General features: G+C 40.7%; 1 protein-coding gene across 1 annotated transcript in view; it reads left to right on the forward strand.

The window, feature by feature from the left end:
- stag2b (STAG2 cohesin complex component b) overlaps nucleotides 1–26,015 on the forward strand; it is a 32,062-nt gene extending 6,047 nt beyond the window's left edge. Inside the window, exons 8-34 of the mRNA XM_080746250.1 lie at nucleotides 706–857; nucleotides 2,343–2,416; nucleotides 2,657–2,780; nucleotides 3,321–3,419; nucleotides 4,030–4,109; nucleotides 4,663–4,770; nucleotides 7,157–7,268; nucleotides 7,547–7,664; nucleotides 7,989–8,092; nucleotides 8,399–8,491; nucleotides 9,462–9,551; nucleotides 10,236–10,439; nucleotides 10,986–11,056; nucleotides 11,268–11,355; nucleotides 12,851–12,931; nucleotides 13,034–13,126; nucleotides 15,598–15,772; nucleotides 16,297–16,436; nucleotides 16,551–16,652; nucleotides 16,747–16,895; nucleotides 17,340–17,468; nucleotides 17,873–18,099; nucleotides 19,765–19,993; nucleotides 20,887–20,994; nucleotides 22,254–22,380; nucleotides 22,789–22,866; nucleotides 23,977–26,015. Of these exons, the coding sequence (XP_080602376.1) occupies nucleotides 706–857; nucleotides 2,343–2,416; nucleotides 2,657–2,780; nucleotides 3,321–3,419; nucleotides 4,030–4,109; nucleotides 4,663–4,770; nucleotides 7,157–7,268; nucleotides 7,547–7,664; nucleotides 7,989–8,092; nucleotides 8,399–8,491; nucleotides 9,462–9,551; nucleotides 10,236–10,439; nucleotides 10,986–11,056; nucleotides 11,268–11,355; nucleotides 12,851–12,931; nucleotides 13,034–13,126; nucleotides 15,598–15,772; nucleotides 16,297–16,436; nucleotides 16,551–16,652; nucleotides 16,747–16,895; nucleotides 17,340–17,468; nucleotides 17,873–18,099; nucleotides 19,765–19,993; nucleotides 20,887–20,994; nucleotides 22,254–22,380; nucleotides 22,789–22,866; nucleotides 23,977–24,000 (3,179 nt within the window). The 3' untranslated portion in view covers nucleotides 24,001–26,015. The remainder of the gene's footprint in view (nucleotides 1–705; nucleotides 858–2,342; nucleotides 2,417–2,656; nucleotides 2,781–3,320; nucleotides 3,420–4,029; nucleotides 4,110–4,662; nucleotides 4,771–7,156; nucleotides 7,269–7,546; nucleotides 7,665–7,988; nucleotides 8,093–8,398; nucleotides 8,492–9,461; nucleotides 9,552–10,235; nucleotides 10,440–10,985; nucleotides 11,057–11,267; nucleotides 11,356–12,850; nucleotides 12,932–13,033; nucleotides 13,127–15,597; nucleotides 15,773–16,296; nucleotides 16,437–16,550; nucleotides 16,653–16,746; nucleotides 16,896–17,339; nucleotides 17,469–17,872; nucleotides 18,100–19,764; nucleotides 19,994–20,886; nucleotides 20,995–22,253; nucleotides 22,381–22,788; nucleotides 22,867–23,976) is intronic.
- The last annotated feature ends 1,440 nt before the right edge of the window (nucleotides 26,016–27,455 follow it).

The raw sequence follows: 27,455 nt of genomic DNA on the forward strand, positions 1-27,455 counted from the left end.
TCCTTGCGTTAGCATGGAGTCTGTTCTCTAGAGACTAGAAGCGGAGTGACAAAGTCCATGAAACGTAGTAGGAGCGCTCTGGCTGGCACCCCAGGCTAGTGTATCAAATGTGGAGCTTTGGTCTGCCTCGCTCTCCCTCCCCGACTGCGTCCACGGGTGTGTCGCATTAACGACGAGTAGTGTATTTTATTGTCAATCTTGACAAAATCACCGCACACGAGGCGACACTGCCATTTACAAGCGAGCTTTCATTTCAAGCATGCATGCACAGGCAGGAGGTAAACAAAACGCATTCCGTCAGCGCGCACTGCTATGACGAGGGCATCAGACCAGTCCAGCAGTGTTTCTCAAACAGTAGTCCGTGGACCTGACTAGTGCCGCATGCATGCATGCACAACACAGACATGCACTCGTCTCCGACACAGACACACACACCGGTCCTCTCACATTTGGAAAACATTAACGTTTTTGAACAAGCGATTAAAACATTTTGGGGGGGAAAAACGTAAGAAAAATAAAAATAAAAAAAGCGATTTTTCGACTCATACTTTTTGAGTCGCGGTGAGCATAAGTCGATTTTTGAGGACAACTTTACAATAAACCATCCCTAGTGGTTACGTGGTCAATGCACTTAGTTTCCAGTCAGCTACTGTCTCATCCCGTTTGAGGATGTTATGTTAAATGTTGTATTTTTCTTTCTGGTAGCCATGAAGCTGATGACAGCCCTGGTGAATGTAGCTCTGAACCTGAGCATTAACATGGACAATACCCAGAGACAATACGAATCGGAGAGAAACAAGATTGTGGCGAAGCGGGCGAACGACAGACTGGAGCTACTATTGCAGAAACGAAAAGAGGTGAAGTTGGTCTCCCTTGCGGAGACGCAAAGCTCTAGCTTTATGCTGTGTTTGTTTCATCTGACTTTGAGTTTCCATCTGCCTGGTGTCGGGTCGGACACGTACTGAATGATAGTAGCCTGATCTGAATCCCAATTTCGTCTTCCACGCTGCTTGTGTTTTTGTTTGGGATGGTATTTTCTTTCCCTCCGTGGTGTGTAGAAGGCTCCTGGCCTGCAAGGCTGCAAACTGCTTTATGGATGCCTAAAAGGCAACGGGCATGGGGGAAAAAAGATCTTCTTCACTGAAGGAAGTTGAAATAAGTTTAACATTGACAAGTGGCCTCCATGCTGTGGAGTGTTTGTCAACAATTTACTGTACTGTAAATGTTGAAATAGATTTTTCTGCTTTGCATTGATTGGATTGCATCATTATTATTAGATTAATGGATTGTTATTGTTACGTGCCGTTATAAATATTTTAAACGTGTCAGCATTTCATTTAGAGCTGTATACTGTCTGGTGCCTTGATGAATTGTAATTTCATAATTGAGCTACTTAATTTCTTGGAACAGTGACTCATGTTCTTGTAGTCTGTATTGTCCGTTGTTGACTACTGGACATAATTAAGTGTGCTGGCATCACCCAGGTTATGCAGGCAGTGAGCTAGTAGAAACGTGCCAGAACAAATGGCTTCTGTTTTGTTGCATTTCCTGTCTGCTGTCAGAACAAATCCACTTGCTCTTAGCCCAGGCGACACCTCCGTAGGTGTGTACCCGGTGTGGAGCGTACTGCAGAGTAGAATTCGGCTACCATTGGCGGTTTATTATGTTATGTAACAGCAGGTCCCACTGGGCGTCCATCTGCTGGGTCAACGTTAAGCAGAGACACTGCATGGTGGTATAGCTTGTCATCATCACACGCTGCTTACATTAACAATGCCCGCTTGGCATTCCTTCTTTACCATAAAGCCTGAGTCCTGCATGGGTCCAATTTTGACAACCCACTGCATTACATGCAGTAAAGTATCTAGCCTGCATATATTACAGATGTGCGTGCTTCCAAATGGCATCGCACGCGATTGTCCCCGCACGCCGTCCTCAGTATTGGCGACGCAATACATTTACATAAACGCCAGGTCGGCTGTCACTCTTAGTTCTTTTAGATAGCCTTTTAAACCACCCTTGCTATGATGACGAGAACATGGGCTAACGCAATTCATGCAGCAGTGAAGAACATCCATGTTACTTTGTTTATATGCATGCTGTGTTTGTGTGTTGTGTGTGTCCTGCCGCTCACTGTGTGCGCTACTGTTACTGACGTTGTTTGGGCAGAAACGGTGCTTTCTGATTTTCACATGTCACCCCAGCCCGTGTTTAGTTCCGTATCCACGCGTACCCAGCCCATTGCAGGATTCTGCCGTAAAGGCTGTGTTTAGAGGAAGCGTCATGTTTTAACCAGACCAGTGTATTCTCACACATATTCTTGTGCTTTTCTTCTTCTTTAGCTCCAAGAAAATCAGGACGAGATTGAAAACATGATGAATGCGATATTCAAAGGAGTGTTTGTTCACCGATATCGGTAGGCCTGCACATCTGTGACTGAAATCAATTAACTTCTGACAATGCTGTCCTTATTGTAGAAATCGAGTTTCATTAATCAAATAATAGACACAAACATGTATTAAATGCTATGGGTGCTTGATGTTCTATTTTAGAAAATAAAGTTTTGTTTTGGACTGCTAGGTATTGGGTAATATATGTCCACTCTGACAGCCATCTCCTGTTGTATTAATACTTATGTTATCTGTGCATTTGTCAGTGATTCGATTGCAGAGATCAGAGCCATCTGTATAGAAGAGATTGGAGTGTGGATGAAACTCTACAGCGATGCCTTCCTCAATGACAGCTATCTGAAATATGTGGGATGGACCATGCACGATAAGGTGGGTCACACTTGGAGTTGTTTGAGTTAGGGCCCCAATGCCATTTTGTAGGATTAAGTGAAATTGGATGACACAAGAAATTGGCAGACAAAATTGGAAATGGAACACTATAACAATTAAGCTGAAATTGTTTCTCCTACGTGAAAATGTATTTTCTGGAGAGATGGGGAGACTCCTGTTACTGAACAAACATTATATAACAATGATTACTATCAGAATATAGTGCTTTACCTCTCTCTACCTTTAATATGTGTTTAGCCACTGACCTCCATCTGAAAATATTTTGTACCAGGTTTCTTGCAGTATTTCACTAATCTCTCTCTGTATTATTATTATTATTCTTTTCAGATTTTTTGGAAGTGCTTTATTATTTACTGTTGTTAGCAACACTTTGCTAGTGATGCTGCTAAGCTACCATCTAGCGTCACATTAAATTCCCTGTGATAGCATGACGTCCAGTTAATCCACACTCAGAGCCAGCCCTAGTTTCAGTTTTATTTTTTTATAACCTTTTTGTGTGGTGTTCTTTTTCTTTCCCAGCAAGGTGAGGTGCGCTTGAAATGTTTGACGGCTCTTCAGGGTCTCTACTACAACAGGGAACTCAACACCAGACTAGAGCTCTTCACCAGTCGATTTAAGGTCAGTGCTGCTTGCTGGACACGACAAATACTCTCACCACTTCAACTTATGCTTGAAATATTGTTGTTTGCTCCGCTCAAGCTTGTTTTTTTTTTTCTTTTGCGAGAGATGAGTTTATTTATTATTATTATTATCACCCTTATTATTATTATTATATTTAACTTAAAGGGATATTTCACTTCCAAATGTGTTTGGGGTCATTTATCTCCTCAGACAGTTTATAAGTTGCTTGATTCAGTATTTAGATATTTGGTGTTCATTTTATCAGACACGCCCCCCTTTGCATTGTAACTTCAAACTCCGTTTTAACCACGTTAGATTAATTGTAAACACGCATCCTGGGTTCTGGTGACTGATTTTGTCCTAATATGTGAGGGGTCTGTGTTTTATTTATTTATTTCGATATTTATTCATTCATTCATTCATTCATTCATTCTTCCCCCAAACAAGCATCTATTTTTCCACAAACAGAAAATACAAAACCTAGGTTCAGAAAAAAATCTTCAGTAGCCAGAGACTATATATACTGTGTGTATGTATAAGGAAATTAAAAGCCATATCACTATGAAATTAGTATTATTTATTTGTTCCTCCTCCTCTCTGTTCACAGGATCGTATTGTTTCTATGACTCTAGACAAGGAATATGATGTTGCAGTACAAGCAATAAAACTGCTCACTCTAGTCTTGCAGTAAGTATCTGGTTTGTTTTATTTTTTATCTGATAACCAGCTGTTGTAATAAAACCAGCAGGCTTGTTTTCCTCCCACTTAAGTTCAATGGGATGTTGTCGTTGAGGCGCACAGACTTTCAGGATGCTTGTACAGGCTGTATCAGATGTGTCTCTCTACGGGCTTGTTTTCCCCCCACTTAAATTCAATGGGTGCTTGTCCGTTGAAGCACACAGATTTTCAGGTTGTTTATACAGGCGATATCAGATCTGCGTCTAATGTCTATGCAGCTACCTGCAGATAGTGTCTGCATGTCCTGCTTTTAATACCTATGCTATGTTTATTAAACTTTATTTACCTTTTTAAAATTTAAATTATTTTTTATTTCTGGTATGATCAACCTTTGTCAATTTTTCAAATAACAAAAAAAGGACAATGAACATAAAATCATAAAAAGGTGTAAAGCAATGTAATGCTAAATCGGTGTGTACTCTCTAACCTTGGTGACTGACCCTGCACTGTGTGTGTGTGTGTGTGTGTGTGTGTGTGTGTGTGTGTCCATGCAACTCTACAGTAGTACAGATGAGGTGCTGAGCCCCGAGGACTGTGAGAGCGTTTATCACCTGGTTTACTCCGCCCACAGGCCGGTCGCCGTAGCAGCCGGGGAATTCCTCTACAAGAAGTATGTCACAGTGTTTCTTATGTCCATGCACACAGATAGTGTACCTAAACTATTGGGAATAACTATAGCTTACTTTGTAAGTCACATTCTATAAGGGCGTTCTGCTGATGTCGAATTGTAGGTTAAAGCATTCATGTGTATTTTATTAAAGGTTATCTATGTAGGTAGAATAATGGAAAGAATCAGCATCAGGGTCCAAAAGCTCTGCAGTGTTGCTAGCTCTCATGCTGCAGTGTGTCTACGTAGGTGGTGCACCTCTTTCCCCTCCTACTGTAGCTGTGCCTTGGGTTGAGTTGGTTTAAGTACTTTAACCTAAATATATTATTAGTATTATTATTATAATTCAGTCATCACATTATAATGTTGTGGACTCTAATGATCCATGTCACAGAAAGCCTTTTTTGACCGGAGCAGTGCTTTGGATATCATGTCCAGAGCGCTTTAGTGCACAGATTGTTTATTGACGCCAGCTATGTTTGAACTTGTCAACCGTTGCTGTGCCCAAACACGATGTCATGTGCATTATTAGCAGGATGAGACTCAGCCAGGAAGATCAGACTCATGTTTGTTGATCATCCCCAATGGGGAATGGAGGGGGATTGGTTGAGAGTTTACTCTTGAAAAGTGACTTTGTTGAGTGGGGTTGAACAATTTCTACTTAAAGGGTGCAGTGCGCCATACAAAAACATTTTTGGACACAGAGAGGGTTGAAATGTGATGCTCTGCACTGGGAGAGCTCCAGCGCATCTTTATACCATAGCTTGCTCAAAAGCACTTTCTGTGGACTCCTTATAGAGGTGACTGGGAAGCAGTGAACCGTGTGCAACAGAGGTATGGTTAAAGTACGACATCTACTGGCTGCATATTGTCCATTGTTCCTTTCAAGGTTCAAGGTAGTCTTTATTGTTACATCTTGTGCACAAGTTCATAAGAGTAAAACTTATTTTGGTTTGGCTTCCTTCAGAAGTGCAGCAGTATGTATAATAATAACAACAGCAGAAAAAACAAAAGAGCAAAGTGAGAAAAAGAGCATCAAATGTACATAAAGGTTTGGTATATTGTATACACCAACATCATTTCTTCCAGTAGTTGCTACCTAACTTGGTGTAAACAATTCAGTGTATTCTATGTACAGTAGGTGCAGTTCAAGCATAGTAGTGCAAGAAAGGGACGGATGAGGGGTGGCTAGTATTTTCTTTTGCTCTTTAACCCATTCAGGCCGGGTACACATTTTAGTTTATGGGAGGGGCTTACAGTACATGTACAGTATGTAGCAGCATATTTGTTTTTGTAGGCTAATTTCTGATTTAGGCCTAACTATAGGTTAGGCCTAAATGGGTTAATGTTAACCCAGTTACATTTTGTGTTTGATTACCCATCTCAAGTAGTTTGAACTCTGCGAATGGATTTTCATATTGCATTGAAATAAACTACGGTATGCTTTGGAAAGTATACTGGGAGTCTTGGTTAATGTTTTTATGCCAGACTGCTGGTATGGTCCTTTAAAATATTACATATTATGTGGCATTAATGTCTTCAATTTAAGGCATACTGCATAACGTTTAGTATTTTTGGGGACACCTCTGGTGATTTTCCTTAGAGCGTCTGTCAAAACTGATTCCCCATTTAGAGGACAGGCAGTTTATTTTATTGTATGTAAAGAAGTGTTCACACAACACTTGTGTGGAATGGTTATTATGAAAAATAAGCTTGTGGAAAAATGATATCAGATGTAACTGTTAAAATGTTAAAACGTTATAAAATGCTATGACCTTCACTTGCTTTAAATGTACTGCCACCCTGATAACATCTGCTCTAGCTGTATGTGGTTGTGCAGCTGCACAGTGTGCATGTTGAGGAGCGGCTGTCACATGACGGTGTGATTCTTCTCTTGAACAAGAGAGGCAGGAACAGTAGAGGCAGGTTAGGAACGGAGGAGGGAGCACAGGGAAGACTGGGAAAGGAGGGGAGAGAGCAGAGGGAAGAAGAAAAGAGGAGAGTGTGCAGGGAAGCAGAGAGTGCAGGCCATGGAAGACCAGGCGTGGTTTGTGTTAGAAATGTGTAGACTACTACTTACAACTTATGGGTAATAAAGGGGAAGTTGTGAAATGTTAAAACCGCTGACCTAGAAATGTTAAACATGGATTCCTAAGACTGTATTTTGTATGTCAGCAGAAGTCCACAAATTTAGTTTTTACGTTCCATTCCATTATTGTCAATACAAAAATAAATAAAAAAATAAGCATGATTGTATGCGTTTCTGCAGTCGACTTGGCATTAATTCAAATAGTCTGTTGACAGTCACAGTCCATTATCTTTGAGGGCTTGTAAGAGGCTTTATGAGCGAAAGATACGGTGATTAACCTGGAACGCATCTCCACCACAGGTTGTTCAGTCATAGGGAACCAGAGGAGGAGGGCGCCCCCAAGAGGAGAGGGAGACAAAGTCCCAATGCCAATCTCATCAAAACCACCGTGTTCTTCTTCCTGGAGAGCGAGGTACACAAAAGAACCTGTTCATCAACTCAAAGAGTGTAGCAATGCAACCAAATCCGTCCTACGGGTACTCTCAGTTAAATTTACGTTATGGATTTTACTGTGCAAGCATTCATAATTGCATTTCATGGATCATTAAATCATTTTATGAAGTTATGTATACCGGTACTCTACATCTAAGCATATAATGTATATGATGATGGTGGTATACTTACAGCGATGTCTCTCAGACCCTTGAGCTTGTGCTTTCTTTATTGGATAAACTTGCGTTCTCTTTTCAGCTCCATGAACATGCAGCCTACCTGGTAGACTCTCTATGGGACTGTGGTCCAGAGGTGTTGAAAGACTGGGAGTGTATGAGCAGCTTACTGCTGGACGATCCACTGCCAGGAGAAGAAGGTAAAGAGCTCAACCGGCCTGCACGCTGACTTAAAAATGTAGACATATGTATTTTCAAACATTTTCAAAAATAGTGGAAATAACAGATCAACAAGCTCACAAAGAATCAAAGTATAAAGTTGTCAAATATGTCAGTAATTTCTTTGTATATTTAGTTTTTCTGCCTTGTGCAACTTCAAAGCCTAAAAACAAACAGAAATATGTAATATTTGACAAAAACACACTTAAATCGTTAATCGAGTGACAATTAATCATCATGTAAAATGTCATAATCGTGACAGCCCTAATATCATAGTTAATGTATTCTTGACTGTTGTCCTGCAGCTCTGACAGACCGACAGGAGACGGCGCTAATAGAGATCATGCTCTGTACGGTACGACAGGCCTCTGAATGTCATCCGCCTGTCGGCAGAGGAACAGGGAAGAGGGTGAGATGCACAACTTGTTTTTATTCCCTTTTAGTATGCCTGTGATTCATGGTTGAAGGGGTCATTTTGAAATTAGGGCTGCTCAACCAAGGGATCGGAAATTGTAATTTTATGGTTCACAGTTGTGTAATTGGCAATTAATTCAAAGTTCTTATTTGGTCAGCCGTTGCACCATGACTAAAAAGAGCCAGCAAACAGTACAACCCATCTCACAGTATTAAGCTCATATTGAGACTTTTGTGGAGTTTTCTGTCCGTTCAATATTTCTGTGTGTGTGTGTGTGTGTGCGCTTTCTTGCATGATCAGGTGATGACTGCCAAGGAGAAGAAGACACAGTTAGATGACAGAACCAGGATGACAGAGCTATTTGCTGTGACACTGCCCCCTCTGCTGGCCAAGGTATGTCACTCTCACTCACACACACACACACATACACATGGCTGTCCTTACATGACCGCCTTTGCTCTCACTGTGAGAATCTGCTTCTAGTTTGTGTATGACATCTATTTTGTGTATGCCCAAAGGGTTGGATCGTACTCAGCATTCTGAATGTTTCAAGGAAACTGTTAAAAGAAAGCATGTTTTGAGTGATGGAGTGCTTTGGATATTATTTTCGAGAGGGCTGAACATGCGCTGAGCTCTGCTTAGTGATTGTGGGCGTGTCTCTCCAGCCCTCCGCACAGGAAAGTGACATTGATGAGTGGTGCTCCTCTCCCAAAATGTGAACTATTTTGTGCTTGGCATCCAGAGCGGTCTAGCAAAAAAAGGCTGGACGCTGCCTGGGAGTGCTGAAACGTGATGCTCGGCAGTAGGAAGAAGAGCGCGTCTTTACTATAGAACGTTCAAAAGACACCTTCTAATGAAATGCTTCTCAACCCATGGGTCGGGACCTCCAGAGGGGTCCACAAATTATTTTTGGGGGTCCCCAGATGTTTAGCTAAATGTTAACGTTGTTTTCTCACTCAACAGTAAATAAACCAAAGTGAAGTTGAAGTGTAAAGAGAGTATCTGCACATTTCTAAAGTGACAATTTAAGGACTTTTTGATACCTCTAAAATGACAAATTGAACATTGGCCAAATATTAGAGGCAGACATTGTGAAAATAGCGGATCTACATGCTCACTGTGAGCTTGTAGATCTGCTATTTTCACAATATAAACAAAATGTAATGCCTCAACTCTTAGTGCTCGTCAGGGTGGGGGGTCCCCAGTTAAAATATGATTATTTTGGAGATCGCTGCCTGAAAAGGTTGAGAACCACTGTTCTAATGGTCATGAGCCCCTAATTGCATAGTGGTTGGTGAATATTTTAAGTCTGTTATCTAAGATGATCTTCCAGTTGAACTTTATTTGTGTGTGTTTTATGCAGTATAATGTGGATGCAGAGAAGGTGACCAACCTGCTGCAGCTTCCTCAGTACTTTGACCTGGAGATCTATACCACAGGACGTCTGGAGAAGGTAACGCATAGTGGAACAACATTACCTACTGGGTCTATGTATGCAGGTCCTGAACATGTCTTAACCACTTTGGCTCTGTTTCCTACTTTGTAAACCCTAAACCCTTAGCACTACAGAAAAAGAATCAATGAATACATGAATACATGAAGCTAGTTAGCATTTGTTTTTGTTTTTTAGGTTTTTTCAGAACTTTGATTATATTGTTTTTTCTAGATAGATATCCATTTGCATTTGTTATATTGTTGATGATGTACTGACATATTATCTTGTTTATTATTGTGATGTTATCTGCTTATTGTAAGTCGCTTTGGATTAAAAGCGTCTGCTAAATGCCTAAACTGTAAACTGTAAACTGTATGTTGGTGTCCTGGCATGAAAATAGCTGAACTACAAGCTCACAATGCAGATCAGCTACGGCTAGAAATAATTAAGATGTCACATATAAATCGCAATATTCCCAAATCTAGCAGTATATTTAGTCTAACTGGTATTAAAGTGACCTTAAAATGTCTCAATTTAACACACACACACACACACACACACACACACACACACACACACACACACACACACACACACACACACTGTATATTTCTGGTGCTTCCCTAAATGATAAACAAAATGGTCTTGCTCATCTTTGGCTGGTATCACACCTTCAAACCTTCCTCTCGTCATCTTCCTCAGCACTTGGAGTCGTTACTCCGTCAGATCAGAGAGATCGTAGAGAAACACACAGACATTGAGGTTCTGGAGGCCTGCTCTAGAACCTACCATGCCCTCTGCAACGAGGAGTATACCATCTACAACAGGGTGGACATCGCCCGCTCGCAGCTACTGGACGAACTGGTGGACAAGTTCAACAGACTACTGGAGGACTTCCTGCAAGAGGTGAAAACAGAAAGTTCATAGAATAACGATAATTACACTGTATTGTATTAACGATAATGGTAATAACAAAGATTATTTTGGGAATAAGTAAAATGTGGTTGCTGGTAATGCAGTGGTCCACATAGCAGCAGCATGTGTATCTTGGGGCCACATGAACAAGTCTGCATGTTCCTGTTATGACGGCACAGTTTTGGCTGAGTTCTGGCTCGATGCCCAATCAAGAGAAGGTCAATGGCAGAGCAGAGTGGCTTCTCAATGGCCACAGCAAGTGTGCTTGTTTGAAATGCAGTATATATATTATACTCCATTATATTGGCTAAAATAACACCCTGATCTTTCTCTCCCAAGTCCCTTAGTACTGTAGTCCCTCGCTGCTGACCTCTACTGGTTGGTAGTGAGGGGGGTAGGTGAGCATATGTATCCTCTGATACGTGTGATTCTAGGATTGATCTTAGGTCGTGTAGCTTATATTGGGTAATCAATACGGTGCCAGTGAGTCTGACCTTGTTTCTCTAAAGATTGTTCTGTATCACCATCTTTCTCCAGGGTGAAGAAGCAGATGAAGACGATGCTTACCAGGTTCTGTCCACACTGAAGAGGATTACAGCTTTCCACAAGTATGGGACATTACCTTATTTTACTATCATCCATAATCTAAATGAAACTATTTTGGGCATTTCATTTTAGCAGATTGTTTTCTATGTACAAGTACTACTTAAAGAAATAGGAATATTGGCAAAGGAATTGATAAATGATCTGCAAATGAATCGATTATGAAAATAATAAAATACTTATTTTGGGTGAAACTGACTGACTCTCTCACTTCAGTGCTCATGATCTCTCGGGGTGGGACCTGTTTACCAGCAACTTCAAGCTGCTCAACACAGGCATTGAGAATGGAGACATGCCCGAGCAGGTTGGTATACACCAGAGTCATTATAGTTTTTGAGCGGTGGTCACACCGTCTCCTATACGTGGCCGTGTGTGTATGCGTCCGTCCGTCCGGCCGTCCGGCCGTGTATGTAGCCTCAAGCCTGCAGTACCTTTTCTGACCACACATGTTAAGGGAGGGGCACTGTTGTTCTCACACACACACACACACACACACACACACACACACACACACACACACACACACACACAGGGGGGAAGGGTGGGCAGCATGTGTGGTCAAGTATTATTATTATTACCAGTAAGACTCCCTAATCGGGAGATAAGCGACCGTTGGTCGCTTATCTCCATAAATAGAGCAAAAATGTGTTTTTCCAAAATCTTCCTCATCCATGTTGTTGACATGAGTGTAGACATACTGTGTAGTGATTTTCGTGATTTTAGGGCAAAATCTGAATCGGCCTCATGGTGGCGCTAGAGGGCCCTGTGAGAAATGAGGGGTGGGGTCTCCTCGCCGCCAAGGCGGACGAATAGGTACCGGCCCCGGCTCTCCCGGTCGCTCCTAGCCCGAGTTACGGCATTTTATGTGAGCTGCAGTGGCAGGGGGTCCTCCACTGGGGGCGCCACCACTTTTGCATCCGTTCTGGAGCACCAGGAGTGGGTGGTCCCCGGGAATGCCCCGTGAGCAGCCCCGTTGGGGTGGTCATTTGGTCATTTTTGCACATTTGGTAATTTTTTACACCTGGGGGTCCCCCAGGGACCTGGGGGTCCCCGAAACTCCGGGGGTCCTTGGAGGTTGTAGTTTGGCAGGCAAGGAGTGTGTGTGCAAAATCTGGCATGGATCGGGGCAACGGTTGCAGAGATATGAGCAGGGCAAAAGTGTGACGTGTGACGTGTGACAGAGGGAGTGACGGAGTGACGGAGGGACAGCCGGTGGAGGTTTGGATAGTGTGCAAGTAACTGCGACCTACGGTCGCAATTAACAAACTGAATGTTTTAGGGTCAAATAAATTAGAGTGTGTGAAGAAACTACAGCATTGTAAAGCACACTAACCCCGCTGCACCCACCCAGTAGTGCTGTTGCACAGCCTCCACGACCACCGCTCAGTTCACACGGGTGTGATTTTTAAATATTCATTTGTTTTTCAGTTTGGTGTTTGTTTTCATTTTAATATTAATTTTACGAGTGCATGTGTAGTTATAGGAATTATATACAGAAACTGAAAAGGGTAGGATGAAAGAAAGCATGGCAAAATATTTCATTTTAGTTCATTTTGAATTTAAGCTAGTTCTTATTCAGTCAACTTTTGGTTTTATATTATTTTAACAATTATTTCCATTTTAGGGCTTTAGTTAAATAAGATTGTAACAACCCTCGTACGCATGCACGCACGCGCGCGCGCGCGCACACACACACAAATATTATGGTCACACCTGAATAAAGGCAATGGCATTTCTGTGAAGTTGGGTCTCATGAGTATTGACTTGTTGTCTTGCTGTGTGTGTGTGTGTGTGAGCAGATAGTGATCCACTCTCTGCAGTGTACCCACTATGTAATTCAGTGGCAACTGGCGAAGCTGTCTGAAGGAAGCTCCAGAAAGGTGAGCTGCATTCTGTTCTCCATGGTCTATAAAGCACTGTGATATGTGTGAGGGCTAATCTGATATTAATGTTTGTTCTTTGGGGGTTCACTTGTAAATCAGGACGACATGGTGACGTTGAGGAAACAGATGAGGGCATTCTGTATGATGTGTCAACGCTACCTCACTAATGTCAACACAGCTGTCAAAGAACAGGTAACCTGCACTTGATTTAAACCTATCCACGTACGCATGCAAAGACTACTCCAGTTGTCACACTGGCTGTTTCCATAAGAGTGTACTATAGATCATCGGGATGTTTGTTCTTGTTCTATAGGTTGACATTTTAGACTTTTTCTATGGGCATTGACATTGCTTTTTACATTACATTATAAAACATACATTACATTATAAAACAAAAAATAGAAAATAATAGAAGTACAGTATAATTGAGCACAGGCAGCCAGCCAGGGTGAATTTATGTAGCGTAGGTCTACTCAAAGACCAATGAGCACAATTGAGGCTGAATCAATCCTGTCCTAACAAAACTAAAACTAAAACTGAGTTGTAAATCCGTCTTTAGCTACTGTACATTTACAGAATTGAAGTTTCAGTGTGGCTTAGAGAGTATAGTGTTCCTGCTTTGCAATCTAGCAGAGCTAGATTGATTCTTAGTCATAGGAGCTGTAATTATTTATGGTCTTATTGCCAAAGATAAATTGAGCATTTCTAATCGGCTCATTTAGTAAAATGCACGGACAGACAATAGATATTTAGAAGATGAAGTAGTTTGCCAAAGGGAGGGTTGAAATGCAGGTCTCCTCCACTTTGTGCTGTCCTATGTTAAGTTTCTGTAAAATCAGGGCTCGAAATTAACTTTTTTTACTTGGTAGCACTGGTGCTAACAGTTTAAAATGTTAGGAGCACCAGAAAGAATTTAGGAGCACCCACCAAAATGGAAGGAGCTCCTATACTGTTACTGTATGTTATTGATGACATGCAACGGTGAAAAGGTGAAATTTCGTGGCTGTAAAATAATTGCAAAGTACATGTAATAATAGGTTTATGAATGGTGTATGCCATTACATTGCAAAGAGCCTACTCACTTCAAATGTGGACAATGCACACTCATCATGCTTTTTGTGTTAGCCTACATTTCTTTACACATTATCTCCCTAAGAAGAAGATCTCAGTTTTTTCTAGTTCAGTGCCAGGTATTTTGGTTGTGGGTTTTGGTGTACAGACTGTACACAGTAACAACTCGGTTGTTATACCAGCCTTACTTTAGTCTTATTCTCCAGACATTGTTCCAAATTCAAATATAGCCCCAAAATAAAGCTTATACAAGCTCTCTCTTGCTCGCTTGTATAAGCCCTTTGAGTCTGAATCTCTCACCTGTACGTAGGCAATGTTTACCATATATTTGAAACTACAGTTTATATTATGAAAGGGTAATAATATTCTTCCCTCTGTACACACCTCTGTACATATAAATACAAACAATCTGAATAATATTAAAATAAGTATTGAGCCTATGCATTTATTTTTAGACAAATATTGCCTTCACTTTGGCATTGTACTGTTGCTGCTACAACTAGAAAGAGATCAAGCCACTTTCTTTTGCGATTCATCGACTGTCTTAAAACTTGACATTGAGGAGCGGTGCTAATCTCTGAGGAAGGTGAACAGAATTTATCTTTGGACACCGTCCAAAAACGGAGACCAACTGGCTGTATTCCATTAAAAAAACAAAACACGAAAGGCAGCAGCAGTGCTACACAAAAACAGAGATGCGACACCGTGTTAGATATGCATCTGGTACGTGTTTGTACAATTCAAAACTGCCAAGGATTTCTCACTGAGGTCAAATGTGCAGTAACGTTCTATTCGATTCTTTATTCTACTACCAGCTTCCAAGCTACACACATTTCTGATAGTTTTGTTTATTTTAATGAATGTTTTTTTTTTTTTTTATTTGAATACAAAATAAGGTTTTTCAGAACTTTGGATTTAGAGGGCATTTTTTAGAATTTGCCTCAAGTACCAATAACATGATGTAGAAATAGGCCCTGTATTGTACTTGTAAAAGTAGAGAAGTATTGACATTAAAATACACTTATGATTATGAATGAAGTTTGTAAACATTTGTTAAACTTCTTTGACAATAGCCAATTCATTTATTTGCAAGGGACCATGCACAGTGTTAAAATAGTGTTAAAATTTAATATTTTGATTGATGCTGTACCAGAGTTGGCCTTGGAGTTACCAGAGAATTATCACCTGCAGCCCCTGTCCTATCATTACCTAATCGTATCCACCTGACAATTAAAGATAACATAACATTACTCTCCAGATGTATCAGTAGTTGTAATATTTTGATAACACTAACGTTACTTGTCTTTAGCCACTGTTACAAATGTTTTGTGCTACCAACATTTACCGGTCAATATATATGGATTCCATTTGAAAACAAATGTACTTACCTTTGACCACAAAATATTGCTTTCCTTTGAATGTGAAATCCAATGGCCTTAACCTGTGTGACATGTTCTTTCTGGTGTTACCAGAAGGAACCATGCCTATCAGTCTAGAATCCTTTGAGTGGTTAAATGTAACTTGCTGAAAGATACAGTCCTAATTTCTCTTTCTGTGTCTCCCACTCCTGTCCCTCTCTCTACCTCCTGCAGGCGTTCACCATCCTGTGTGATGTTCTGTTAATCTTCAGCCATCAGATGGTTTCAAGTGGCAGAGATTATCTGGAACCTCTGGTTTACTCTCCAGACGATACTCTCCAGTCTGAACTCCTCTCCTTCATCCTCACCCACGTCTTCATTGACCAGGACGATGACACCAACAGCACAGGTACATAGACCTGTCACAATTATCACATAATCACCTGATCGCTACTATTTTAGATAATCCATTATTTTGAATAATCTTTCCATATTTTCAAAAAATATTTTAACAGGTGTGTACAAGCTCACAGCACATCATGATTAATTAGCCTATTTTGGCCATAGTACATTCTTTATTTTTTGTATTATTGGTAATGGTAATATCTGTGTTATTTGTCATTTCATGCATTTTATGTTCCAATATTCAATACAGTTAAGTTAATCACAATTATTTCTATTACAATCGTCAAGTAAAATATTATGATTGTGACAGCGGGACCTGTAGGGCCTGTAGGGCTTTCAACTTTTGTGGGACAACAAATTATAAAATGGGGCATTAATTTATGAAAACAAAAAAAGATGAAACGTGAAGATTCAAGGTTTCTGCCCGACTGCGACAACATTTAATTGAGCTGCTTTGACCAGGCACGTCTGATTCCCTGATAGCATTGTGGGTTTTGTGTGGCTGACATGCGGTTGTGTGTCCGTCAGATGGACAGCAGGATGATGAGGCAGGAAAGATTGAAGCTCTCCACAAGAGGAGGAATCTTCTGGCAGCGTACAGTAAACTCATCATCTACTGTGTGGTGGAGATGTCGACAGGAGCAGACATCTTCAAACAGTACATGAGGGTGAGATGGTTTTTTATATCACTATTGGTTTACGTAGATTTGTATTTATCACTCGGTGAAACTCATTATAACGTATTTTGACCCAAGAGGTTCTTGCTGTGTCTTTGTTCGTAGTATTACAACGACTATGGTGACATCATCAAGGAGACGATGAGTAAGACTCGGCAGATTGACAAGATTCAGTGTGCCAAGACCTTGATCCTCAGTCTGCAACAGGTACACACGCACACACGCGCATACACACATACAGTACGCACACACACACGTGAGACTGTTTCTAACAGATCGTTGAAATTGTTGTCTCCTCTAGCTGTTTAATGAGATGTTGTCAGACTTGGGTCACACGTTCGACCGGTCCTCCTCGGCCTTCTGTGGGATCAAGGAGTTGGCTCGTCGCTTCTCTCTCACCTTTGGTCTGGACCAGGTCAAAACCAGAGATGCCATTGCCATGCTACACAAGTGAGTCTCTGCCCTGCTGTGCTCAGATCAGCTCTTACTATATTGCACTACTGCAGAGAGGCTTGTGTGTTAATCTACTTTGACAAATTGTGTTGTAATGGAATGGGGGAATTGTGACATAAAGAACTGATATATTATCAAGACACAAATGCAGCACTCTTATGTCTGTTCAAGTTTGCGTGCTGTTAAAAAGCTCTGCTGGCAGCTATTTAGAAGCATGCAAAGCAAAATATGTGAACTATTAAGCGTGACATCCTGGGATTTTGAATTTTCATTCGGTTATCAGGAACATCCTGTTTGGTGCGGTTTGTCAATGCATGCTTTTTCTTAAGCTTGTCTCCCTCTTCTCTCTCTCTCTCTCTACCTTTGACTATATATCCCTCGCTCTTTCTCCACCTCTCAACACCCTCTCTCTCTCTCTCTCTCTCTCTCTCTCTCTCTCAGGGATGGTATAGAGTTTGCGTTCAAAGAGCCCAGTCCCCAGGGAGAAGGGAACCCTCCCCTCAACCTAGCGTTTCTCGACATCCTGAGCGAGTTCTCTTCCAAGCTGATGAGACAGGACAAGAGGACGGTGTAAGTCTGACTGACGGCCGTGAGCCCCTGGTGTCTTTGTGCAACAGGTGTTCCTGACAACTGGCGCTGCTGCAGCGTGATTGGTGTGGTGGGAGGCTGCTTCTCCCCTCCCATAGGAATGTGCACCTGGTTGTGTGCGTGAGGTTGTGCATCTTGTCTTAGCCCTCTGACATCCAATGGCGGAAGAAGCAGTCAGATTTAAGTACCAATAACATGATCTGTTAACAAGTAAAAGGCCTGTATTCCAAAAGAATATTCACATAACATTTTGTAAACGTTTGTAAAATTTCAATCCAAGATTGTCTATTTTTTAATAGTAACTAGTAACTCAAATTGTCGAATAATGACTGGAGTAAAAAGTACAATATTTCCCTCTCACCCCTACTCTCTGTCTCTCTTTCCAGTCACATGTACCTGGAGCGCTTCATGACGTTTCAGATGGCGTTGCAGAGAGAGGACTGCTGGCTTCCTCTCATCTCCTACCGGAACTCCCTCCAGGCAGGGGGTGACGATGACACCATGTCGGTGATGAGCGGTTACTCCAGCCGAGGCTCCTCGGTCCGCTCCAAGAAAGCCAAGCCCCCTATCGCGTCGGCCGGACCCTCGACGGCCAAGAGGAAGTTGCCAGAAGGTAGACAATAACGCACGCAGGACGACGCAACACTAACTTCACTTTATGCTATTGGTGCAACAGTTAAACTGATGGGTTCAATCACTTATTAAAAAGAATAATTAATTATTAATTAATTCATATTAATTAATATATAAATGAAAGAACACCTTGCTTCTCGATAATTTGATTAATCAAAAAAGGTGCAGTTGGTTCACATATTGTATCCTGCGCCAACAACCATTATCGTACACAGTAGCTTGAAGTTACTTTTTTTTACCTATCAAAAAGTGGTTTGTGATGTACCAACTGCATACAAAAACAGGAAGCTGTTTTAACACTTTTCATAAACAAAAATCGCCTTTTCTCTCAGAACATTGTCAACTCAGTTCATGGTTCATGGATTGAACAGAACATTAATCCTTAATTAAGATCCTTAATCGCCTAAGCATTGAAAATGCACAAAATGTACACTGTGTGCACTGGCACTGGTCCAGCTGGTGAGCTTGTGAAATTGCGAGCACAAGCAGTTATTCACTGGCAGTCTTGAGCTGTGTGGACATTCTGAAACAAGTCCTGTAACATTAGTAGTAATGACAGTTAAGCTATATTAATGTCTGTATGAACACAAAGACAGCTCTTTGGTAAACAGGCCTCTCCATTTTCTTGAGCTGTTGACAAACAAAGAGGCATGTACAGCTATGGGCCACCACACTTTAATCATTATTGATCTCTTGTAGCAACGACTACTTCCAGTTTCTAATCCCACCCTCTCAGTGGTGGACAATATATTGCCCCATCATCGATTTTAGCCATTTGTAAAAGATGTATGAATCCGCTTGATAACCTTTTCAGTTGTAGTTGAGACCTGTCAACTGCCCACACGGAGTGGAGGTCTCCATTAGCCATGCATTATAGCCAGGCATGATGTTATGAAAGCTGAGTTGGAGCCCAGATTAACCCAGATGCTGGTGGGAGAGCAGATTAAATAGCAGATGGGAGGAGGGAGCTCACTATAGATCTAGATCCGGGTCAGTGTCACTTGATCTACATGAACTTCCACGGTCCCATAAAGCAATACTAGTTGGTAGGGCTGGACGGTATGACTTCAAATCAATATCACAGAAAACTTAATTACACATGGAATTAAAGGACAACTTTGTTTTTTTACAACAAGGGTTCATATTTTAGATTGTAATTAGAGAAAAGAAAAAGTGAGTGTTAAAATGTTTTCATTTGCTTCGTTCTGTTGTTTTATCGCGTTTACCGTGCTAAAATGTGGGGCATGCATACGCATGGGGGCATGCGTAGCGTACAAGTGGCTAAATATGTCTTTTTAGACACAATAAGCCAGCAGTTTCTTTATTGCTATTTACAGTAACACTTCTAGCCCCCATAAGTCACATCCAACCATGAAAGGTTGCGTTGTATCTTGGGAATGGGCTTATTCTTTGTAAAATGACATATTTAGCTACTTGTCCGCATGCCCCCAACCACTGAAATAAGAATCTCTAAAACAATAGAAAGAAGTAAATTAAATAATTTTTAACACACATCTTTTATATTATTTAATTACAATCTAAATGATGAACCCTTGTTGTAAAAAACTTAAGTTGTCCTTTAAGTGCAGAGGTCATGGCATGAATGCAACCAATGTAACTAAAAGTGTGTGTGCTTGTGTTCCAGAGGAGAGCAGTAGCAGCAGTGACGTCTGGCAGCAGACCATACAAACCCCAATCATGTTGCCGTCCCCCCACCTCACTTCCACGGCCATGAGGGACCCCAAGAGGGGCAGAGAGGACAGCTACATGGGTGCTGTGTACCCCCCTATCCCCCACGACCAGCCACAGACGCACCAACTCCCCCAACACCTACCGCACACGCCTCAGCACCACCAAACACCCATGGACTACAAGTATGCACTAAATCACTTCTAAATCATCTTCTCAAAAATCTTTTACTTAATGACTTGATTCAGTCTTATTTATTGTGATTTGTGTCTTGAATACACACACACGCTTATGTGTTTTATGTTTACAATTAAGCAAACGGCTTAAATAATATAATTGTCTGCTATATAAATAATTATTCTGATAACTCACTCTTGCATCCCAGACTGGCCCTTTACTAACTGTTACAATATACAGTACTTGCTAGACCCTCAGTATTCACAACAAGACATTTAGTTTTGATTACATTTTTACATCTTTATTTGGTGGGTCATGTTAAACTTCATATCAGACTCATTAATCAGTGCCAAGGCGACTGCACGTGAATAGGAGCCAAAAGGCACGAGGGCAGGATTGATTTTGATTTCCCATTTGCACATTAATAAGTTAAAAAAGAACTTGCACCTACAGGCCTGCCAAGTTCTATATGAATAGGGTCAGTGACTGACCAGTAAACTGACATGATTATTAAACGGGCCTCTGGCCAGCAGGACACATTTTAATGTTGCGTGCTGCATCAGCTTGTTGATGGAATTTTAACCTGTGCACAAAAATATATAGCCATTTTAATGCAGTGGTTCTCAAACATTTTCATGTCAACGACCCCCAAATTGTTATGGATTTGGCCATGGTCCCTCATCTGAAAAGATTTTGTTCCATTGACCTCCAGAGATTTTTCAACATGAATAAAGCAGATGCTCACCACGAGTCGCATCGGGACGTGTCGTAAACTTGTAGATCGGCTATTTTCTAAATTTTTTAACTGTTCTTCATATTGATGGGGACCCTCTGGAGCCCTCTCACGGACCCCGCCATTGAGGACCAGTGTCTTAATGTCTGTGTCTTTGTGTGTGCGTAGTTCCCAGGTCACGTGGATGCTGGCACAGAGACAGCAGGAGGAAGCTCGCCAGCAGCAGGAAAGAGCCATGAACTACGCCAAGCTCAGGACAAACCTGCAGCACGCTATGTAAGAGAGAGACACACATACACAAACACACTCTCTAGTGGTCCAGCTGTTCATTTAGTCCACGGTTCCGTTCATACCTTGTTATTTGGGTCACAGATTCAGTTTGGTTGGTACGGTAAATGTTGACACCATTGCTGAAATTCTCTATTTTGCTCAGCAATTTTCCATTCACATACATTACAGTACGACAAGAACGACAAGATTATTGCCTGCCTTTCATTGCTCTCAAGGGAAAAAACAAACCTTATTTCACTGAGGGTGATGGACTATTGCAAAGAAAAACATCAGTTGAATCAACTCTTTTTTGGTTATTTTAATCTGTATAAGGATTTAAGAATGTCCTTAAAACCCAAGTGTTGTCCATCTCTGCTGTCATTGAGTACTTTATCAAGCTTTTATGTTGGAAATAACTTGGAATGAGGCCGTGAGCTCAAGATAGAGAACAAACGACAAGACATCAATCAAAGACATCAAGGCCAATCATTATGCTCTTTTGTTAATCTGACTTGTCACTCCCCGAAAATACAATATACAAGCTCACATTGTGACACAATGCTTGTAGATAGGCTGCTATTGATTCACTCGCAGTGATACAGTCACAGTGCCATTTTAGCAGTAATAACTGAGTAAATTAGTCAAACTGGAAGGCGTGTATTGAACCATGGATTGCGAACCGTATGTTCCTATATTAACTCAGTCGGTGCCATATTTAAAGTGGGATGACCTCTTATATTGCCGGTTCGCCAACAAAGGGTTAAAAAAATAGTGTGCACGCTGGTGCACACATTCGTGCACAGATCATGCACTATGCATGTGCATGCTTTTCACAGCTTTCAAACAAAAAAATCCGCTTGGAAATCCGTTCAGGCATTCAGGAGAAAGGAGCCCTTATGTTTTCTTCAAATGTAAACAAACATGGCTGCCATGTTTGAAAGATGGGGTTGGTATGGGGGTTAAACATGCAATTTCGCGATCGCGATCATGCCTAGTACATTGTTGGAGGTCCAAAAAAAAAAAATTCAAAAAATTTCTTTTTTCAATTTTTTTTTTTTTTTTTTTTTTAATTATTTTTTTAAAAAAGACGTTCAGAAGACGTCTGGCAGGGAGGTCCATAGTGGAAAAAGACGTTTTAAAGACGTTTTTATCATAGAAACATATTTTTTGGCAGGGTATGAGTTAAGCCAAGAACTGTTGTACCCTCGAACACACACACACACAAGTCCATTGGTGTAAATGTGTTTTTGTTTGTATGCGTGTAGTCGCCGTGGCACCGGACTTATGGAGGAAGACGAGGAGCCAATAGTGGAGGATGTGATGATGTCATCGGAGGGTCGCATGGACGATCTGAACGAAGGCATGGACTTTGACACCATGGACATTGATCTGGTGAGACTCCAGGAGACCTATCCTGTCTGCTGTTATTGGTTTAGACTAGAGAGCAGTTAGTTCAGCTGTAAACATACTGTAGTTCATTACACAAGCAGAAGGACCAACTTTCATTTCATTTTATTTTGTTTCGCACATGTAGTGTACATTACAATCCATTATATTATACTTAGCTCAGACATTCTATATTTTACAGTACACCCACTTCAATAATGATAGACTTAGTTCACAAAATGGAATAAAATATTTAAAGGCACCACCAGTGGTGGTAGAAAATGGCAGCACACTGAATGTGCTGGAAGGTGAAATAAAACTAAACCAAGAGTTGATATTGATAGATAACCTGTTTTAAAAGTGCGTTCCTATTGGTGTGTTAATGTTTTACACCTGTGTCATTCTGTGTCCCAGCCTCCCTCAAAGAATCGACGTGAAAGGTCCGAACTGAAGCCAGACTACTTCGACCCTGCTTCTATCATGGATGAATCGGTGAGCAAAATCCTCCACAAAATCTGACTTTGGTAGAGGTTTGGGTTGTGTAGTTAACTTGCAATGATGTAATTCCAAATATTATTGAGATTAACGTCAATAGTTGTTTGATTTATTAGAATTTCAAGTAGTCTCCCCATTGACTTGCGTAGCACGGTTAACACATACTCTGCCCTTTAAAAATGGCTGCCAAAGTGCCAGGAAGCCAAATTCACCCATAATAACAATAATAATAATAATGCATACCCATGCACAGATCATGCACCACGTGTGTGCGCTCCGTTCACAGCTTTCAAACAAAAAAGTTCTGCTTGGAAATCCGTTCAGGCATTCATGAGATGGCAGCCATTATACAACTGGTAGTTCTGACGAAGCAATCTGATTGGTTGAAATGGCTCTCTACCAGTGCAGTTAATGAGCACTACTGCACTGTCTACAAGCAAGGCTGGCGTGTGCTGTGATAATGCACTGTGATAATGCACACCCTCTCGTGTAATATTGCTTAATTATGTTTTCTTCAAATGTAAACAAACATGGCAAACATGTTTGCTAGATGGCGTTGGTATGCGGGTCAAACATGCAATTTCATGATCGAGATCATGCCTAGTAGATAGAAGGAATTTAAAAAAAGAAGAAAAAAAAAAACATTTGGCGTGAAATCATGGCAACTTAACTACACAACCCAAACCTCTAGCAAAGTGTCCTTGCCCTTGAAAGAATCTGTTCTTGGCTTCACTGAATCTCTAGTTTTAAATCCAGCAGGTCACGCAGACTTGGATTAGTATATTTCACTGGTGAAATCGGCCTTATATTTCATTTTAACTGGTAGAAAAATGTATTTTAAAGGATATTAAGTTATCTCGCTGAAACATTACAGCCACCCTGTGTCTGCTGTCCAAAACATTCAGAATCATCTCAGTCTGGCTTCAGGGAAAGTCAGCTTTGGTGTTTTTCAGAGAAGCCTAATGGAACATAAATTCTAAGTGAAATGCTTAGACACACAAGTGTTTTGTTTATTTGTTGGTGATTTGTTAATCTACTGCTGTAGCAATGAGTTTCCTTGGTATTTGTTGATTTGTTAACCAAGGTTATGTTTTTGTTTGTGTCTAGGTCCTCGGAGTGTCCATGTTTTAAGCTAATATTTAGATGCTGGGAGAAGAGGAGAGAAGAGGCGCTTTGTATTTAAAGAGAATTTTAGATGCGATAAACAGAAGTGTTTTCTTTTTATGTAAAGGACATTTCTGTCGTATACTCGACATACGTGGACCAACGACTCCCACACTCAGTGTTGCTTGCTCAGAGAGGACTTTGTTTCAGATATTTACTTTTTATAATCTTGGGTAAGCTCTTCCTGTTCAGAAACAAGAGTGACAGGCCACTTCCGAACCGATTTAAGAATCAGACGTCTGAAGAAAAGAAACATCCATCATTTATTTTATTTTTTGTTTTTGTTTATTTTTTGTTTTCTTTTCAAATGGGGACGAATTGGTGTTTAACTTAAGAGCCTTTTTTTATGTCTAACCCTTTTTATAATGGTAGTCAGTAACCAGGTGTGACGTAGTAATTTATAAACAGACTGTAGTAGCTTGTACTGTGTTCTAGCCACGTGGATGGACGGCTTTCTGGTTTTATTAATTTCTTTTTCTTTCTTTATTTTATTTTTTGAAATTCCCCCCCACCCCTTCCTTTTCCCTTTGCTTGTTTTTTTGGACCGGGGTCGGGTCCCAACAACCACTGGTGGTTTATATGGTGAAGCCATTATCATCTAGAATGGGTAAAAGAAAAATCCCCTCAGTGCTGTGAATTTTGCCCAGAGAGACCAGTGGATCCACACGGCCTGAAGCTTTACCCCAAAGATTCAGACCTCTCTCTTACTCCCCCCCCCCCCCCCCCCCCACTCCTCTCTCTCTCTTTCTTTTTCTCTCGCTCTCCTCCATTTACCCCTAGAATATATGTATGTCCTGGTTAGTGCCACTGTGTGGACTGTTGAGGAAAAGAGGAAAAAATGACAACAAAAAAGCAGCAGCACGTTTTGAAGAAAATTGAATTTCTTCCTTGGAATCCAGCATATTGATATGTGGAACTGGGTTGGCTCTCCATTTTAAATAACAATGATACGAAAAAGGTTATATATATATATATAAATATATGAATCGGTGCTGATTTTATAAATGTGCTTTTTGGTTTTCTTATTTTCTTATTTTCAACCTGCAGTCACAACGTTTGAGAAATGTGTAAGTAGACTTTAAAAAAAAAAGAACACAAAACAATTGAAAGCATGTAAAGCCATGCGTGAAAGGAAGATTTTTAAATTTGTATTTTTATGGTTTTTTCTTTGTCTTGATAATGTCCTGGGGTTTCTACCTTTTTTCCTACGTGTAAATTAGTTTGGTAAGACTAATGAAAAGACTTGTGAAAATCAGCTTTAAAGCAAAACAAACAGTCCTGTCACTATAATAATGCTTAAAATCCACAATGTTTAAAAGAGGACAAGCTAGTCATTCAAACCCTACTGAAGGTGAGAAGGTATTCAGAAAGCTCTGGCAGCTAGATAAAAAAAAAAGTAAAAGAAAAAAAAAAAAAAGCTTAGATTTTGACATGTCCTTGTCACATACACAAATATTTTAATGGCATCCTGATTTGTCTACTTTGGGGTATTTTTTGCTTTGTGTTCATTCCATGCCCAAGCCTTAAACATGCTTGTGAAAGGTCATCTTCTCTTACAGTAAATCTTCCATGTCAGAGGATCAGTCATGTTTAATGGTTGGTTGATTGGCTTCTATAGGACATGATGAGACACGAGGTGGTCGGATGTAATGTGATAAAAGTAGATGAACAGCCTGTGTGTGTTTTTTGCCTAATTATTTTATGTAAGTAAAACAAATTCTTTTACGGAGAAAGTACTGTTTATTGTTTGTTATTACTTTACTTACCACTACATTGGTATAAATTCTTATTAGATCATGTGTATATATATATACAAAACTTTGAGCTTTATTTTCTTTTTCCTTTTTGTTTTTCCTTCCCTTTTTTGGCCATGTCAGATTTTTTTTTTTTCTCCCCTCTGCACTCTACCCATTCTGAGTTGTCTTTCCCCATCTGTCACTCTTTCTGATTTGTACTTGTCTGGAGACAGTAACTTTTGAATAAAAATCAACACATTTCATCTGCGTAACTTTCCTGTCACTGATTAGGACGTGCTCCATACAAACGTGTGACCTTTGCTAAAAGTTAGTTTTGGTTTAAAATCACAACGCTCCAAGATGCAATGAGTTGTGTGAGCTTGTAGATTCACTGTTTATGAGGGTTTTGGAAAGGTTTCCCGTTTGTGTAACCTTTTTGACTTTCTTTCCTTTAAAAGAAAATGTTTTGGTCTATAATTAATAACATATGTCAGGTTGAAAGTGATTAAATGCATTCCTAAAGTGGCAAAATAGAGCCCACTTCACACCAATGACACCTTCGGAACGTTTTCAAACCTACTTTGGATATTTGAATGGCTTCTCATCTGAAATAGCAAAAGGGATAAATGCAGCCAACACACTGAGAAGCTTGTGTTAACTCAAACCCAGTCCTCTAATTCTAAACGTACACTTATTCTAAATGTAATTATTGTAAATGTGCTTATTTAAAGTTATTTGAGGTGAAATACTCAGTGACCCATACAGCTACATTCGTTTTGGCTGGTTTAAATTAACTTTCTATTCCATTCTTTGTCAGTAGAGGGCATTCAAGTCTTAAGACCGTCATGCATCTGCCAACGCAGAGCTGTTGGATAAAAACCAGTCACTTGAACTGATAGTAGTGATGTATGCATTTTCATTCAGTAGAAAAAAAGCTAATAGAATATATGTAACCTTAAGCAGCCAGTGTGTTAATAGCTTGTACCTGGTTGTGGGAAACGTATTTTAAATGAGAGTTTACTGTCAAAGGGCTCCATTTCAGAGAGTAATCCGTGTCCGCACAGACAAAGAGGGCCATGGTTTCTGTAATGATAAAAGTGAGGACATGTGGCCACAGATGAAAGGATGAAAGCAAAAGGGTCTTCTGTGTTAAGTGCAGCATTAATAAAGAGCAGCTCAGATCAATGCAGCCTCATTAGAATTGGACTTGGAAGAGGTCCATTCACGTCCGCTGTGTGTGTGTGTGTGTGTGTGTGTGTGTGTGTGTGTGTGTGTGTGTGTGTGTGTGTGTGTGTGTGTGTGTGTGTGTGTGTGTGTGTGTGTGTGTGTGTGTGTGTGTGTGTGTGTGTAAAAAACATGGAGTGGCCTATCCATCCATCACCACATCGACGCTCTCATCACCGCTCTGCTTTCAGAGTGGATGTGTAGTGTCCGTGAAAAACACTGTTACCTTGGCAGCTCGGTTGATTGTGCTCTCTGTAGGTCGCTCTCTTCAAAGCTTAAAGCGTCACATGGATGGCAACAGGCAGGGACTGTACTCCTGCATTTATGATGTGCCCACAGGATATGATGTGTGTGTGTGGAACTACAATAACCACAATGCAAAATCAATAGATATCAAAGCTGGTGGAGCTGCATAGGAAAGGGACTTGCCAGGTAGTAATGGTAGAGATACCGGAGCTGCTT

The sequence above is a fragment of the Nannobrachium achirus genome (genome assembly GCF_963921795.1).
Source record: "Nannobrachium achirus genome assembly, chromosome: 17".
NCBI lineage: Eukaryota > Metazoa > Chordata > Actinopteri > Myctophiformes > Myctophidae > Nannobrachium > Nannobrachium achirus.